We start from the raw sequence: 18,685 nt of genomic DNA on the forward strand, positions 1-18,685 counted from the left end.
ATAATACTGGCCATGCTAAGTGTTGATGAGAATGCGTAAAACTGAAAGTCTCTGGTGGGAGTGTAACCACCTTGAAAAACTACTTGGCTGCATCTCCTACAGCTGAACATACCTTATGATGCTGGGATTCCAGTTCTAGGTAAATGCCCGGCAGAAATCTGTATCTATGTGAGCCTCCAAAACCATGTAGGGTAGTTTATAACAGTACTATTTATAATAAGTACAAAGTGAAAAAACTTAAAGGTTCCTCAATTGTAGAGTCAACTACTAAATTAGGATATATTCACCCAGTAGGTTACTGTACAGGAGTAAAAACAGATAAGCAGTGCGACAAGTAACGGATGAATAACAGAAACATAATGATAAGTGAAAGATGAAAGACACAAAAGAGAATATACTTGGTGATTCCTTTTATGTAAAATAAAATTAAATAATAAAATAAAAACCCAGACAAAACAATTCGATAGCCCTATATGTCAGAAACTTTTGTAATAATTAGGGTGAATTGGGGAAGGAGCTTCTTATATTCCATTTCTTTATGAAGCTGCTGGCTATATGTGTACTCACCAAATAAAAATCCTTGTAGCCATACACTAGGAGGTTGTGCATTGTTCCCTTTATCTGGTGTAATTCAATACATTTACTTAAGAGAAGGATTGACCAGAATGTTATAGTCAAGTAAAGAAGAAAAGAAATAAAAGTGAAATAATTGAGCTGAAAGGAGATCTTATTAGTTTAGTATCTCAAAATTACTCTTAAATTCCAGAGAATAAAAATGAAACTAGACAGTAGACCAGGGGATAATTGAGAAATCTGTTAACTAAGGAAGATGGAAATTTTAAGATAAAGTCAAAACAGAGTACCTCTAAATTGCATTTTCCTATTAAGATATAACTTTCTTTATATTGGTCTACTTATTGAAGAAAATTGAGACTGTCTTTGATAACATATTTTTATAATAAAAAAATAATTTATAAAAGTGTGATCTGAATGTTAATGATAGTCATAAAAAGTGATTTTATATAGGCTTATACCATAATCTGAAGAGGCTATTTTGATAAAAGAGAAAATTTTAAATTACTACAGAGAAAGAATTTCTATAATTTTTAAAATTGTAGAAATGTTAAGATTTCCCTTACCTCATTTTTTCTAATGCGTTACTTTTTTAAATAACTTAACACATGTCAAGTGTTCAAAAGGGTCTTTTAGACTGAACTATAAGGCAGGTAGTGCACAGCACAGCATACTGTAGGTGGGACTTTAGATAACTGGGCTAGCTTGAAAAACAGTGTGTCCATCCATATAATTTCAAATAACCTGGAAGTGAGAGAGACTTCAGCTTTTGACACCAGCTTGTAAACTTTCACCTCTTGAGATACTCATAGTAAGAACTGCTGCATCCAACTGGGTCACCTTGAGGGGAACAGTAAATTAGTAAGTGGCTGAAATGAACCAGGTTCTATATTTGGCTAATGAGATGTTATCGAATTTATTTTTATTTTGTGGGATTTCATTTCTTTATTGGTCTCCAGTTCTACTAGTGTGTTTGTAAAGAGATCGCCTTCATGCTTATCAGCCATCCATGAAGAGATCTGATTGCATCTTCTATTCTATCTGTTGACAATAATTGTTTGGGGAATGCAGTGCTCTTATCCTGTGCATTTCCTAGCAAGCAAATGTCTCATCATCTGCAACTCATTTTCTGTTTGATGATGTGGGAACTTCCTACTGCTACAGACTATATAAAAACTTCTCAATTCAATAGCTAAATGGAATGCTATACACTTAATTAAAAGAGCAATTTACAGATTATTTTGAAAGATCATTTTATATAACATCAGACTATAGCAAAAAAAAAAAAAAAAAAAAAAAAGATGAAAATCCTTGTTCAACAATTAATGCAGATGAAATATTTATCTTGGCCCTGATGGGCCAGCGGCAGCAGTGGAAGTCATATTCTGTGCATATTTCTAAATAGCACCAAAAAATATTCTGATGGTATTTTCAGTAAAATCAGATGTGGAACATGGAAGAAAATCAAGCAATACTCTTACCAGGCACTTTGGCCTGAAAGTTGGAAGAAAGGGGATGTCATTAATTGCAATGGGAGAGGCCATAGAAGGGAAATGTTGGGGGGCTGAGTGTCGAGATCAGACTCTCAGATTTGAATATTTTAATCTTGAGACATCTACTGAACTAGTGCCTTTATATTTATGGGGAAGTAACACGGGCTTTTATTTCCAACTCATTATGGACTGATATTTTATAAAACATAATAAAGATGAATTCCTCGAAAAATGAAATTGAAAATGACAAGGAAATACAAATTATAAACCTTGATACTTATTAAATTCAACAGATGAAAATTAAACCATCAAATTGCCATGAGTTTCTAAATGCTTACTCTCATTGCAGGCTGCTAATAAGAGATTCAGATATTCAATGATCCATAGGATACACTTTGAGAATCGCTTATTACTATTCAATCAATAATGTTTAAACTGTCTGTCTATCCATGAGGGTGAATTCAGATACCATAACAAAGAACACTCATCACAAAACTGTTCCTAGATAATTCAGCTCTTCAATATTTCAGGTACTGAGAAGAGGAAAACCACGCCTCACACAGCGGCAAATTTATTTTTATGTGAACTTAAGCAAAGCAGGGGATGTTAATTCTGATTATCCAGAAAGAGAGCAGAAAGGATCTATGACGACGGTCCACTGTGTGGAGGAGCTGGAGCCGTGGCTCAGATAAACAGGTAGAAAGCATTTGCTATTTAAGATTAGAAAGGGCCTGGCCAGGCCTCTGGATGAGCAAAACCACCCCGGCCGTTATTCTGAGCTCAGGGTCTAGTAAGAAGCCAGATGTTAACCAAACCACCGACGAGGTATTATGATCACAAGCAGTTATAAGTGCTCTGCAGAGAGATTCTCCACAGTGACTAAATCCAGAAAGTTAACATAAAGACTAGAGAACTTCTGAGTGGGGGTTTCTAAAGCTAAGTATTTTAATGGACGTAGAATGAGAACTTTATGGAAAGAAACATAGGAAAATTCCCTGATGCAGGAAGGGGGGCAGTGACACGTGTTGTTCAGGGGCCAGGTCCTGATGAGACTTTCAGGGGATTCTCGCCTCTGGACTGTGGTCATCCTCCCAAGAAAAATGGAAAGCCAGAGGCAAGGTTTAAGACTGGGAGTTTTACAATTATACTTGTTCTTTATAAAAATTACTTCAGTTCATTGTGAGATCAGATAGAAAAGGAATGAGGTTTGCTTTAGATAACTGTGTTAGGAAAAAAAAAAAAAAGACGGTGGCTTTGAAGAAAATCCACTTGAAAAGCTTGGAGAAATATGGAGAAATAAAAAAATTCAAAACAAGCAGTGGTCTTCTGAAAAAATAATTAAGAAGTTAAAAACAAGAATCAACACAGGGTAAGAAGAAAAAATGGAATAAAAATAATATACAAGTAACAGGGCAATAACAGACCAAAGTAATCAGGTTTCACCACTTTATGCCAGTGGCACAATCCCATTAATTTTAAGAGAAGCATTTCATTTTAAGCATATTTACAGTGGCAGACAGTCTATCCAAGCTTTAAAATGCTGCACTCAATGTTCATAGGCTAATCAGCACCTGGCAATTTACTACTTGCAAGGGAATCTCAGACTTCACATTTCCATGAAAATTACTTAATCAGTTTCTCAGTACACTAGAAAAATGGGGTGTTATCAAAAAGGGATAGCAGATGAGTGTATAATCAGATTTCTCTGTAGATATTCTGATTGAATTGCTCTGAGTTGAATATAACAAAAGCAAGAGAGAGAGAGAGAGATTGAGATCTGAGGTCACATGGTGTCTAAATTGTTACTAATACTGGTAGAAATAACACATATAAAGCAAGATAGAACCACAGCAAATAAATTCTCCCCATTGTCTGTCACCTGAGTCATATATTTGTATCCTATTATCAAAGATCCCTGTATAAATTATTTCCTTTACACACAGACATTTCCTGATAATTCAGAGGAACAATAGTTTATGGCTTCATGCAATAGGGAGGCAGTTCTCCTTGCAGAACCAACTTTTCCTCTTTAGTTTCCTTTTCCAGGTCTAGAAGGCTAAATTACAGTAGACGAAACAAATAGCATTTTAAAAAATTGATTAGCAGATCTGACGGTTCTAGCAAGACCTTCACCAGCAAGCATTACAAGAAAGTTGTCTACCCTCAGGAAAGTAACATTCACTTCGCAACTCTGAAATCTGGAACTTTGCTGAACTTGCCTTATAACTGCACCAGAAGAATCCACCTGAGCTCTGGAGAAATCTGCCTGAAGCTATCAGCATGACCAGAAGCAACAATAAACCCATTATCTGTAATATTTGCAGCACCGAAGGGTAAAAATATGCAGCAAGACAAATGCAGTGCAAAAGGCAATTTCAAGGGCACTTACGTATATCTGATTGTTCCCAAAGCGCTTCTGAATTTCATAAAGCAGGCTGCCATCATTGAGCTCACTGAGTGTTGCTAGGTCATCATTTGGAGCAGGAGGCATTAGCTTGACCTGGGGAAAAAAATAAGATCAATTCTAATTGCTTCGCAATCACCTTTCTTCACAGTTGGATGTTCCATTTCAATTACATGTCGAAAGTTTAAAAACCACATGAGTTTGAAACTATTAAAAGATGAAATGGTTCACTTATAAGAAACAAAAAAAGTCAGCAGCTACAGAAAAATATATTCAGATGAGAATTTCTGTTCTCTACCAGTGAGTGTGTATGCGTGCATGTGAGCACACACATACCCACACACACACACGTCAGATGCAAGCTTACATTCTTCAAAGACATTAAGTCTATCAAAACCATGTCAGCATGTTGATTCCTCCTAGTCCCTACTTACAATTTAGACAGCTCTAAACAGTGCTGACTCTTTTGTAAGACAAGAAGCTGAAAAAAGCTCATGTATTTGCAGGGTTTCCAAAGCTAAAGCAAAACTGCTCTCTCAAATTACTGTTGTTGGCATGGAAGCAACGTGCCTGGAGTTTAGTTTCTGCATACATCTAGGAGAACGCCAGATTTTTAAAGTAAACTCTAGAATTCTGGCTTGTGATTTTTATTCAGCTCTATAATATTCTTAAGATTGAAGTAGCTGTGAGATTAAGATAATTCTGTCAAGAAAAAAAAAATGCTTTCCTATTCAATTTAACATAGAGTGACAGTTTAAAAACTAGGTGAGATTAAAAATAAAAAACAGATAAGTTTGAATTATTTATTTAGATGAAAATCTATCCTAAGTTAGAAATGGTCAATGTTTAACTTCATATACACAAAATATGCTCTGAAAAGCAAGACATTTGATATGACAACTTTGGTTTTCTCATGTGAAACACTGAGGAGCAAAAGAACAAGAATATTCTTATTAATGCTCTTGTGAATTCACTGGTGCCCATAGTTAATTTTTAATAACAGTAAGTTTATTTGTATTATTAGCATTGGTGCTTATAGTCTATATTTATACCTGCATTTTATATTCGTATTAAACACTGAACAATTGGATGCCTCATCACTAAAAAAGCTAAACTTAAATATTACTGTCCCTCAGCTAAATGTTTATACAGTAAAAATATTACATATTTTTTTTAAAAACTAAATTTAGGACTCTTTCTCTGACACTAATGACTATTTCCCAAAACGCAATCTTTCCCGTGAGTTCATAAACTCATGTCATTGTTATCCCAGACTGTTAATCCTAATTCATTAATAATAGAAACATAAATTCTTTACTGGGAATTTCAAGTACTCAGAAGAGTGGTTCATTGTATCTTATAGATGAAAGGGTATCGTGGCAGTGGGCTCTCTTGCATTGGAGGTGCAACCATTTGTATAAGTCGGAAACACAGTATTCCAATAACAGCGTGTTTATTCATTAAAATTTAACTTTTAAAATATTCCAGACCTTGGAAGTGTCAGGAACAAGCTTCTCCCTTTCCCACAACATGCACACACTCAGCCAATACCTCCAGTTTATTTTCTGTTTTTGTAGCATTTAAATAAAAAAATGTCTCAAAATATCATTCGGAATTAACCTATAAAGAATATATATAGTCTTATTAAAATCAGTCATTTAACTTTGGGTTAGAGACACAGTTTTAAGGCTTTGATAATGTCAGAAATATTTACTTACATAGTTCAAGAACAGCACCCAAACCCTGGTGCCTGTTGAGTAGAAGTCATCATGTCCCAGCCCTCCTAATATTTTCTGGGTTGTCAAAATCAATTTAGGTATTGTGTGATATGTTTTCTAACTTTATATATTTAGTTCCACTTAGAAGAGTCATAGGCCCAAAGTGCTGCCGAGACTGACGGTTCTCAGAGGAGCATGGCAATCAAGCAGGGACACTGCCTCGGCCTCACCCCCAGGTGAAGGACCTAGTAGTCTCCAGCCTTCTTGACCCAGGCAGGTTTTCATTCTGCTTTTTCATCAGTCATGCTGATTCCTGTAAAATCTTACATACTGGTCTGGGTACTGGAATACTGGGAAGCTCAAACTCACTTAAGACATCAATTATTTGTATTTACCTGTGTGAATGATATTTAAATCCCAGTGGTATATCTTCCTGTGAGATTGTTTTTAACTTTAAAAAAAAGTTTCTAAATTACATTCAATATTATTTTATATTAGTTTCAGGTGTACAGTGTGGTGATTAGTCAATCATATACTTTACAAAGTGTCCCCTGATATTTCCAGTACCCAACTGGCACCCTATGTAGTTATGAAAGTATTATAAACTATTATTTCCTATGCTGTACTTTACATCCCCATGACTATTTTATAACTACCAATCTGTACTTCTCAATCCATTCATGTTTTACACACAGTGCATATATATATATATATATATACACATACATATACATACATACACATATATATACATAAAAAAATTAATACCCACACTTATATATATCCATGCATATACATGAGATAAGCCAATAATATGGCTGCAGTAATTTTGCACAATGCAATGATAAGACAAAAGTCTCCTGCAAGTCAGCATACATATTTAACTCCCAAAGAAATCATAAAAAGAAGAAAAATCAAGGCAAGATTTTTTTGTCTTCAGAAGTAACGATTTACACTAAGATAATAATACTCCTCTTATCACCACAACTTTAACGAGCTCAATGCAAATCTCAGTGTGCATATGCAGGGAAGCAGGAGTGGCACTAACAGAAGCTCCCCATTTGTGCCCAGGAGCTGCCGCAGACATCTCCTTGGTATTCCAGAGGATTTTTATCTTCAGTGGCACAGCTGTTGCATGGGTTAGAGAACATACTAGGCCGACAATAAAAATGTGAAGACTCCCTTGCCTGTGTGTAGTAATGAGCTGTGACAAATAGAGTATTAGATTAGATCAAGAGAAGAATTCCTTCAATTTATCATAAGATACCAAAATGATCAGGAAGGAAGCTTTGATAATCAATCTTAAGCACGGCTATCAAAGGGGCACATTTTTTATGAAGATTTTGAAAGCACCATGGCAGCTGATAACAAGTAGAAAGAAAAAGAAAAACACGTCTGTGAATATATTTATGTTGTAGTTGTAGACTCAACAGTATGTACTACCAATGTCTGCTGAACAGTTATTACTCTAGTAAAAAAAGAGATGAGGTAAATACGGGGGAAAAAAATTAACATCCTCTCTAGAGTTCACCATCTTGGTTCTTCTGAAGACACATAAGGCACCATTATATATATATCTCCATATATATTTCCAAAAGCAGAGATTTAGAACACAACGCGGACACAACTCAGGGTAAATGTTCAGAAATGTTTCAAGATAAAGGAAATTTAAATTTTGAAGATACTTTGAATTCACTGGCTCCGTCTCCACTTGGCAACACTGCTCTGAGTGTGGTCAACTTTGCTGTTTTATGTGGTTGCTTGTGATCTCCCGCTAGGTCAGTAGCATATGCACAGGAGCACTAGGTTCAAGGAGCAGAAAGGCGGCCTGACAAATGGGATAAAGGCAACAAGATCTTGCAGAGGACAGGTCCGGAGGACAGAACCCAGTGCGCATGAACGAGGGGGACAGAGGGAGTAAGAAAAACAGGCGCTGGCTGGGACGGTCCTGACGGCGAAAGGGGCATTAATCTGACTAAATACTTTATACTAAACCTCCCAAGGCTGAATGAAGCCCATTACCATGCATGAAGAGCATTTCAGCTGTTCTTTCCTTGCTTTAGTTATTCTATTCGATGTTTCTTAGTGAAATGTATCGGGTCCTTTCACTCACTAGGCCTGTGTTTGGCTGAGGATTTATAGTTTGTGCATGTGGGTGTTGGTGTACCTGTGGGCTCTGGAAAGAGAGTTCTCTCCAGCCTTGAAAGCCCTGCACTGCACATGCAGCCGGGGAATGCAGACTTTCTCTCCACTCACAGAGCTGTCAGAGGCAGGCAGCCCTCCAGGAGGAGAACCAGGGCTGTGATGTCCTCAAAAGGGCACCAGACACAGAGCAAAAGAAACACTTGTGAGTCTAGGCCATTTGCTTCGGCTTCTCGAGTTTAAGTCTGATCAGTTTAAATTCACTTTGAAACTTGACTATAAGTTGTTTTGAAAATGCATAATAACTTGCTCGCAGTGGTATTGTTTTTAAAGATTAAAATAATGCAAGTGATAGCATTTTTAAGCTTTGAAATGTTAACCAATGTACAGTATTATTTGTATTATTATATTCTAAAATAGCCTATATTTACATTAAAAATAAAACCAGGTGGATATATTGACTGGATTTACCAAAGCCACCCAGTTTGTGGTATTTTGTTATGGTAGCTTGAGAAGATGAATATACCTAATAAAATTCAAAAATATTTCAAATGTTTTGCTGTTTTAGTTTTTTTTAAATAAAAATTAATGAAATGAAAATTTTTCAAAAAGTCTTTAAAAAATCTAGTTAAAATATATTTTAAGAATTCATAATTATATACATGAAACAAGACATTTCAAGGACTGCTTAACATTTATTAAATGCCCTACCATTTATAAAACACAACACATATAAAAATCATTTATTTCGATAGAAATGATAACATAAAATACATTAAATTCTGTAACTCCAAGCTCATCAAAATGATCTCCCATAACTTGGGCCCTGGAATATGCTCATATACAAACATATACACGATACAGCATCACAGTTACTTTTAAGAATAAATGACTGATTGGTTTGTCTTTCTTCTTGTTATGGAACATATTTGGATATTTGAAGGAAATAAAGAAACCAGAGTCTACATAGCAATTAAAATGATGACCAAAGAGAGACCTGGAAATATTTAGGAATTAACATATTGGCTGAGCTTACAATCCCAGTAAATAAGTCAAGAGTGTAAATTCAAATCCTTGTAAAACACAATAGCAGCATTTGTTTACGGTCAATAACACACATTAATATTTTATAAATGGAATTTTTAATTAAAATACTAGCCTATGCTTTCATTAAAGTTTGTCTGAATGGATATTAGTGGGTATTTGGGACATAACAGGACACAATACTAGCAGACAAGCAGTAAGGGTGTAATTACCTGCTCGGGTTTGGTGGGACCATTCACAGTGGCGTTTTCAGGAGTGCTGTCCTGAGGTTGTTTCTTACATAGACCTTTTGTTGCATCTTTGAACATAATGTCTTTTTCCAACAAACTGTCTTGCTTGGCAATTGGCAACACCAGGGGGCTGCTAGAGGAAATAATCAATACTAGAATTAGTTTTCTTCTAACATGGCTGTGTCAATCAGAAATTACCACAACAGGACATCTCAATTATAGAAAGTTGTTTTATTCAAGAAGGAAACAGTTTCTTAATACTGCAAGAAAAAAAATGGAAAATCTGTAAGCATTTCTGTTAGTTCCAAATTTCATTCAATTTCACATTTAAAAGAAAAATAGATTCAACTTGAGAAGAATATATTTACAAATGTATATATGACTGTAATAGACAAATCAATACGTAATTTAAAAGCTAAGTTTGACACATATAACTAAACTAGGAAAAATATTTAAATGTGAAACTTAATCATAAACAAGTAAAGACAAAATCATACAATTAATTAAAATACTATACATACGGGATTTAAAATATGTTATAGCACCATGGGCAATAGTTAGAGTTTGTAACTAAATAACAATAGTGTAGCAAGAAAGAAATGATGTGCAATATTACAAAAAAGAATAAGTTTTATTGTTTCTATACAGCTCAATCTTGCCAAAAAATAAATAAATAAAAGCTACTTCGTGTTTTTGTTTTGCTATAGACTACACTGCCAAAAGAAAGACATTTTGTAATGATCATAAAAAATAAACACAATCTAAATGTTGTTTTCATTATAACATTTTTATATTAAGATTTAAAAATATCTTTTCCTAAATGTTACCATACAAGCAGAAATACATACATATTTAATCAGGTACAATATATGTAAACATAATTGTAACCCTTTGTAGGGTTACAATTCAATGAGATTTGAATTTTATATATATATATATATATATATGTGTGTGTGTGTGTGTGTGTGTGTGCATATTATATATATATTATATAAATTGTGTGACCAACAGATTCAGCAATAAATAGACCTTTTATCCCTCCCATGTCTCTTTGTAACCACCTATGGAGTCAATTATCCCCCTTGGCCTCCTGGCCCTTGCAACCACTGATAATTCTTTCTTTCGCTACAGTTTTGCCTCTTCCAAAATGTCATATGAAAGGGGTCAGAGTAGGCAGCCCTCTGTGGATGACTTCATTTACCTAGCAGTGTTTCTGAGACTCATTCGTGCTGCTGCATACTGCAAAGTTTGTTTTTTATTGCTGAGTAGTATTCTACTGCAGGAGGTGATACACTCTGGATGCCCATTCACCAAAGACTGGGATTGTGTCCAGTTTTTGTCAACTGTGAATGGAGCTTCTGTACACCCATATACAGGTGTCCGTGCAGACATATGCTTTCATTTGCCTGGGCTAAGTTGCTAGGAGCAACTCCCAACTGCTTCCAAAGTGACTGTACCATTTGGTGTTTCCCCCAGCAATGCGTTACAGTTTCACTTATTTCACATCCTTGTGAGTACTTTTTTTCGTACTGAATCTATTGGAGTGACATTGGTTAATCAAATTCTATGGGTTTCTGTACAATTGCCAATACTTTTAAAATCCATTCAAGTAAGTGCATTAGTGGCTTCTCACTGTGATTTTAATTTGCATTTCAATGTGTTTATCTGACATAAGGATGTTTTCTTTGGTAAAGTGCATGTTCAAATCTTTTGACTATTTTTTATTGGGTCTTTGTTGTCAGATTATTGAGTTTATATATTTAGATTCAAGTCCCTTATCATATACACACTTGGCAAATATTTTCTCCCAGGCTGTGTTTTGTCTTCATTTTTTTTAACAGTATGTTTCAAATAACTTTTTTTTTCTCTTATGGTTTGTACTTATGTCTTATTTAAGAATTCTATTCTGAACCCAAGATGAACATGGTTTTCTCTTCTAGAAATTTTAGAGTTTTATACTTTACATTTAGGTCTATTATCCATTATGAGTGGCTTTTTGCACATGGTGCTATATATGAGTCAAGGGTCGTTCTTTTCTCGTATGGCTATCCAATTGTTCCAGCATCATTTCTGAAAAGAATATCTTTCCCCAACCAAGTACCTGAGCGCCTTTGTTAAAAATCAATTGGCCACATATGTGTGGGTCTATTTTAGGACACTCCATTGTATTCCAATGATACAATAGTCTATTCTCACACCAATATTATACTCTCTTGATTAATGAACCTTCATGGTAATGCTTGAAATCAGGTAATGTGAGTCACCCAACTTTTTCTTTTTAAAAATTGTTTTGGATATTTATGGTTATTAACATTTTATATAAATTTTAGAATCTGTCAGTTTTTATAAAGATGCCTGGTGAGATTTTGATTAGCATTGCATTCAATTGATAAATCAATTTTGGGATAATTTACATGTTAACAATGTTAAATTTTGTCACCCATAAGCAGAGTATGCTTCTCCATTTATTCTGATCTTCATTAATTTCTATCAACAGTATTTTATAGTTTTTGACATTAGAATGTGGCAAATAATGTGTTCTATTTATTCTAATGTGTTCCATGTTTTTATTCCATTGTAAATGTGTTTTTAAAATTTAATTTCCAGTTGCTGATTGTTAGTATATAGAAATATAAACAATTTTGTATCTTAACCTTGATAGAGGAGGAAGGAAGGAATCTGAGGGACTTCTTTCAGTAACCACAGTGTCTCACTGTATTGTAGCCCATCCCTGCGCTGTTTTCCAACTCTACTCTAGTCTAGGAAAGTGTGAGTAAAGACAGATTAGGACTTGACTGCATTAGGGCCAGGCCTAAGGAAAAAGCAGGGATAGCTAAAAATCATGTTTACAGAAATGTGAAGTCAGTATTATTTCTTTTGAACTCTGGATGGTGATGTTTTAAAGTGTTTTAATCAATGAGGATATTTTCAAGTAGGTGTGGGGGAGGGGAGCATATATTAAAAAGAAGCGGCATGGTATAGCATAGCTGCAATAAGCATACGTTTTTGAGTCAGAAATGCTACACAGTTTGATGTCTGTCTCTGCCACCTTGGGCAAATTATAAAACCATTCTGTGAAATCAATCTGTAAAGTGAGGGATTACTCACATAATGCACATAAAGGGCTTAGCACGATGACTATGGTCATAGCAGGCAACAAAATTAGCTACTATTTGTATGTGTCCAGAACTGTGAAGTTTCTGGGATTTTACTCTACTTATAAGTTCTAACTGGTTAGCGTGTTACTCTCTCATGGATGGATACAGGAGACAAGAGATTCCCGGATCAGAGACAGAGAACTTCATTACTCACTGCAAACACAGCATCCAGGGCTTCATGTTCGCACAAGTTCTCCTTGCCCCCCTGTCCCATGGACGGTAGGAGTGGGCCTAAGTGGACGACTACACATGCAGTGTGTTGTGTTACAGGACAGAAACCTGCCCAAGAGTCATGTATTTGGTGAGCAAGCAGCAAACACTGCACCAAGCAGCAGACAAGCCAGTGCCGTCCTGTGGCAGTGAGTGCTGTGGTCTCCGTGTGAACTACTTAGTCACCTGTAGGACTAACTACATATGCCTTGCCGCCTGACAAACTAAGCAAGAATGTAGAGGGTGCTCGGGGCACACATCCCTCCTAATAGTAAGCTTATTAATTTTAAAAATTCACTATCAAAAGGGAATGTTATAAAGCTTATACAAATTTCATATCCAGACCTGTTTGAATCTAGTGATAAAATATCCATAACTCCCAAAGACGACTTATTTTTTCCGTGAGCAACTCTGGAACCATGCCTGTCTGCTCGAACTTGTATTCATCATTCCTAGGGCTCCCAAGAGTGTGCACTATATCTCTCTGATATGAGAGCCCTACAGATATTTAAAGACAGTCATGGTTTCCCTATATTTTCTAATATAAATGAGCCACTTGCAAAACATTTAAATAATTATGTAGCATTTAATGTGAGATAATAGTCTGTTCTAAGTACTCTACGCATATTCACTTTTTATTTGACAACAACATTATAAAGCAGACACTATTTTTATACCTATTCTAAAGATGAGTAAACTGAGGGCCACGGAGAAGAACTTGATCTGGACATATAGCAAGCAGTAGTGGAGCTGAGATTTGAGTTCCAGAGCTCTCATTCTTAACTACCATGTCACACTGCCTACATCTAAAAATCCACCCTCACATCTATCAAAATATGTCCTGCCCGGCTGGCTTGGCTTAGCTGTTGATTTTCAACCTAAGATCCAGGAGATTGCGGTTCGATTCCCGGTCAGGGCACATGCCCGGGTTGCGGGCTCGATCTCCAGTAGGGGGCATGCAGGAGGCAGCCGATCAATGACTCTCTCATCATTGATGTTTCTATCTCCCTCTCCCTCTCCCTTCCTCTCTCAGAAATCAATAAAACATATATATATATGTGTGTATATACATATATCTGTATATATGTGTGTGTGTGTGTGTGTGTATCCTTACTTATCTCCCCTTCTATCAATCATCTCCTTTTTCTGGAGATTTAAAGAAAATTTAAGAGGCTTTGCATATACTTCTGAGTGCAAAGCTATTAATAAAGCAGTGGTTTGACTGGTCAGGTAGAACTAGGAAGATATTCATGAAATACATAAAATCACCAATTATAAAGGATTTATCAAAGGAAGAAATAGTGAGCTTACTAAAACAGCAGGCTCTTTAAGAGCTACAATTGGAAAGAAGATTGGTCCAGGAATATAGCGACCTCATTCTAAGTTTTTACCTCAAGTTGGCCTGACTGTCTAAGGCCTTCACAACCTCTGGGCCACAGTTTCCTCTTTGTCAAATGCAGAAATGAGAACAGGTAATATCTAAGTGTGTATCAAGCCCTATGATGTTAATACATAATCTCTCTTCATATATTTTCACCTGCACTTTAAAAAAATTATTTATACATCCAATAATATCATAGGTTATATATTCTAGGATCCATTATTAACAATAATTGCAAGTACCTGGTTACAAATACTCTCTTATTTATATAAAAATGACTCTAATACAATTGAATTAAATGGCAACACAGTAATTAGTAATGCACATATTTTCTACAAGAAAATGTAAAACATATGTAGGCTGATGGCATGTGCTAATGTTTTAAACGTCTGTGGAACAATTTTTCTTTAGGTTTCTATTCCACTTTTAAAATGAAACATATTTCATCCATTATCATTGTGCTTAACAATAGCATTCATATGATAACAATTATATATATGAATTTTCACTGATTATCCATTTTTGGAATATAAACATGTATTAAAATGCTATTTTTCTTTAAAAAGGAATAATTTATTATTGGTGTTTATTTTAGTACTCATTAAATGTTTATCAATCAGGCAAACTGTTTATCAGATTAATTTTTAAAAAAAGCAGTTGCATACACAGAGCAAGCACTGAACTTAAAAATGACGAAGAAACATATGAAGGATAAGAGATATGACAATTAATAGGAGCTTCATCAGAAAGGTGGGCTAATGATGAAGGACGCAACATTCCCTTCATCTCAATTAAAATATGGACAGGCTTCTTCCTAACTCTAGATCACTGATCTCTGGGCATTTGTGAACAATTATTTTAGAGAACTTTCCATTATAAATTATTTGTCTGCTCCTTTGAGACATAAATCTTCTACAACCTAGCTAGCATGTCTATCTCAAGAACTTGAGAGCCATCCCTTCTAATGCAGTCATAGGAAAGATACAGCCCCTCTCCCAGTCTCTATGGAAGTAGGAACCTGACTACCATAAGCACCAATTAGCAAACAAGAATGACCTAATCACACTGACCAACTTTCCGGGTAACATCCTCCAAGCTCACCCCAAGCTAAAAAGCCCCCTGGCCTTTCACTTCTTGGAGTTGAACTCAACTCTCTCCCTTACTGCAATGCTCTTGAATAAAATATTTCTTGCATTTTTAACTTCTCTGATGCAATTTTTCTCTGACACTAAAGAATGGTTTCTTTCATGCTTCTGGATGTACTTTCCAAATTTTCTAATGAGAAAATATTATTTTGCTTATAAAAGAAGAATTAGTAGCAGAAATTTATCATAAAAAATAGGATTGAAATAGTGTATTTTCTAAAAAACAAGGCTTTTGGTATGACTGACTCATAAACACAAAGATAATGAAATAGCCGTCATCTAAGGTACTTTAGGTTAATGCAGAAGAGATACCTTTAACCTGACTGTGGGATGAATTAGATGGGACTACAGCAGCAGACAATTTCTGAACTCTACTGGATTTAGTCAAGACTTACTTATTTCTATAAACATCAAAGGCATGTCATGCAGAGCAAATGTGCCTGTAGGAACTGAGATTTTTATTTCTGAAAATGGAAACAGGAACATAATAAAATAAAACCAGCAAAGGCTACAATTATTGGCCATTATATATAAAGCAATTTTAGAAAACTATAGAAAACAAATAAAATTGACTACATTGAGATATATTAGGCCAATGAAGAAAAAAAACGAAGAAATGGCATATGTGGCTCAGTTATTTTTGTGGTTAAAATAATGGACTGAATAGATACTTCTCAATTTTAATACTTAGAACATAGCTACATAAATTCCTTATTATAGGGAATTTGGGATTTTCTGCATCTATAAAATAAGATAATAATCCAAAGATTAATGTTGAATGAAATAGTAGTTCCTGGAGAGCTTGAAATTAATTGCTTTCTTTGGTTCTTCCCAAATGACTTTAGTTTTTGTAAGAAAAAAATTATAATTCAAAATACCACTTTGGTAAAATACGACTTGTTTCTAAAACACAAATAAAAATTTCAATGTGACTTGTGGTTAGATTAAAAATTATATTGTTTTTACAATACCTCATATTCATCTTAGTAGTTCTCAATAGATATCTGCAAATGTTTTTTAATCCCTAAATTAAAGTAAGTTGAATCCAGCAGCTCTATGCATACATGAAGGGAGTTTCTGAACATGGCAAATGTTACATTTGCCAGAGTGACTCTCTATCATGTATTTATTTTGAATAGGTATTTAATATATGATATTGATAGGAAAAACATTATCATTCAGTAAGCATGATTTAGAGCCAATCACCAAAGTCTGAGGTATAACTAAAATAGCTTTCTTTACATGAAACTTGCATAAAGAGATTTCACTTCAAACATCATTCCTGCTCAAAAAGGACGTCTCTAAATAATACAGTTTCCTTCTTATTTCTTTCATACATGAAGCTAGTATAAATGTAGACTGTTTCGGATCTCTGGAAGCTTTTAATAAACAGTAGTAATAAAGTTCAATGTACAAACACAAGGTTCTGGTGGAAGTGCCTTGTATGTCATGAATCCCTTTGGAGGACACGCTAATAAAATCCAGGCTGCTCACCTCCAGCCTCAGCTTCCCTGACAACTACGACAATAGCTGAAATGAAGGCTCTGAAGAATCTAGAACTGGGTGTCTGGTGGAACTTTATCTCAAGTGATGCTATTTTATTGCACAGTGGTCCCTGAAACTGATTTGGAAAATGCTGAGGTCATTCAGGGTCAGTAGTAAATTTCCAACAACTGCCTTACAGGTGTAACCAGAGATACGGTGTTCAACCAGCGAAGTGTGGAAATTAATGTCTGTAGTGCAGTTGTACCCAAGGGTCTCAGAGTAAATCAGTGCTTATCTGAGCATCCTGTCTAAATTACAAGGATGCATTTGCACAATGAATGGCCCCATGTGCAGTGATTAGACATGGGTCAAATGCTATCTCCCTCCTATGAATCCATTTTTTCAGATCTGCATGGCAAGACTGTGCACACCATGAGGCTATGGAGATGCCCAGACCATCTTCCTGAGCTTGTTCCTGCCTTAGGCTGGAGAACATGAACAAAGACTCCAAAAACGTGGGGTTTCATTGCAGTTGCCACTGACTTGCTATACTCTCAAGTCTGGGCTTCTGTTTCTCTGTAAATAAAACATGGATAATTATGTATATCCATCCTAAGTCATGGAGTTTAAATGAAGATCAATGGAAATGATTAAAATTCCTTTGATATGCAAACCATATTTATTTTCAATTGAGCAATAAAGGCAATAGAAAAAAATCATTGTGTAGCCAGCCACAAGTTGGCTTGCTTTTGAAGGAATACAATATGTTGAGCCTGTTTCATAACATGTGGGACCTTCAAGGTTGACCACAAAATCTACTTAAGCCTATTGTGAGTCTCAGGTTTTATTTACTGTGGTCATGAAGGACACAATGCGTAACTAATACTGCACCACTCAAAAATCCCCACAGGGTATTTCTCTACGTGGTGGAAGCTACCCTGGGATTTCTCCCTGTCCTCCAGTCCCTTTCCCTGTGGCCCTCGGCCCTGCTCAGTTCTATCTCCTTGGAGACTTTGCTTAGTCCCTGCAGAACGGCATCTTCTCTTCATCCCAAGTTCCAGGTGACTCCAAAGCACTGGAGACCCAGTCCCTAAGCAGCCTAATCAAAGGATTCACCCAAACAAAACTGGTCTTCTCTGAAACTGGATTTTCTTTCCAGTTGCCTAGAAAATAATATTTTCTGCATATGGTCATAATCAGTTTAAAAGCACCAAGCTGAAGGCCTAATTCTATTGTCTTCTAGCCAACAGCCAGAAGGCCTTTATTCTTTATGATTTGCTGACAGTCCACAGATGAATAAAGAACGTTTTTTTTCCTTTTTGTCATTTCTCTAGCACGGACATAGTATTACAATGAGCCAGTTACTACTCTAAGCCCTTTTATAAATATTAACTACTTGTTATTCATCAAGAACAAGCCCACAAGACAGGCATCATCCATCATCGTCATCACTCTGTGGTGCACTGCAGTGCGATTCTGAGGCTGACCACCTAGAGTTAGCAGGGACCACGCAAGTTAAGGGCATCATCTCCAACAAGGCTGCTCCCACTCAGATGCCAGCCACACATTTTGGAGACTTCATGCCATCACACTGGGACTAACTAGCTACAAATCTGGAGGTTCCCATAAGCCCCTCAGGTTAGATAATTCACTAGAACTCACAGAACTCAGGAAAACACTATGCTTGCTACTATTACAGCTT

General features: G+C 35.7%; 1 protein-coding gene across 1 annotated transcript in view; it reads right to left on the reverse strand.

Moving 5' to 3' along the window:
• Positions 1-18,685, reverse strand: part of MYO16 (myosin XVI) — a 385,194-nt gene that overhangs the window by 273,509 nt on the left and 93,000 nt on the right. The window contains exons 10-11 of the mRNA XM_087814233.1: positions 9,587-9,737; positions 4,456-4,566 (exon numbers count right to left, since the gene is read on the reverse strand). Coding sequence (XP_087670359.1) covers positions 4,456-4,566; positions 9,587-9,737 — 262 coding nt within the window. The remainder of the gene's footprint in view (positions 1-4,455; positions 4,567-9,586; positions 9,738-18,685) is intronic.

This window comes from Miniopterus natalensis, chromosome 2 (genome assembly GCF_054644295.1).
Source record: "Miniopterus natalensis isolate mMinNat1 chromosome 2, mMinNat1.hap1, whole genome shotgun sequence".
Taxonomy (NCBI): Eukaryota; Metazoa; Chordata; class Mammalia; order Chiroptera; family Miniopteridae; genus Miniopterus; species Miniopterus natalensis.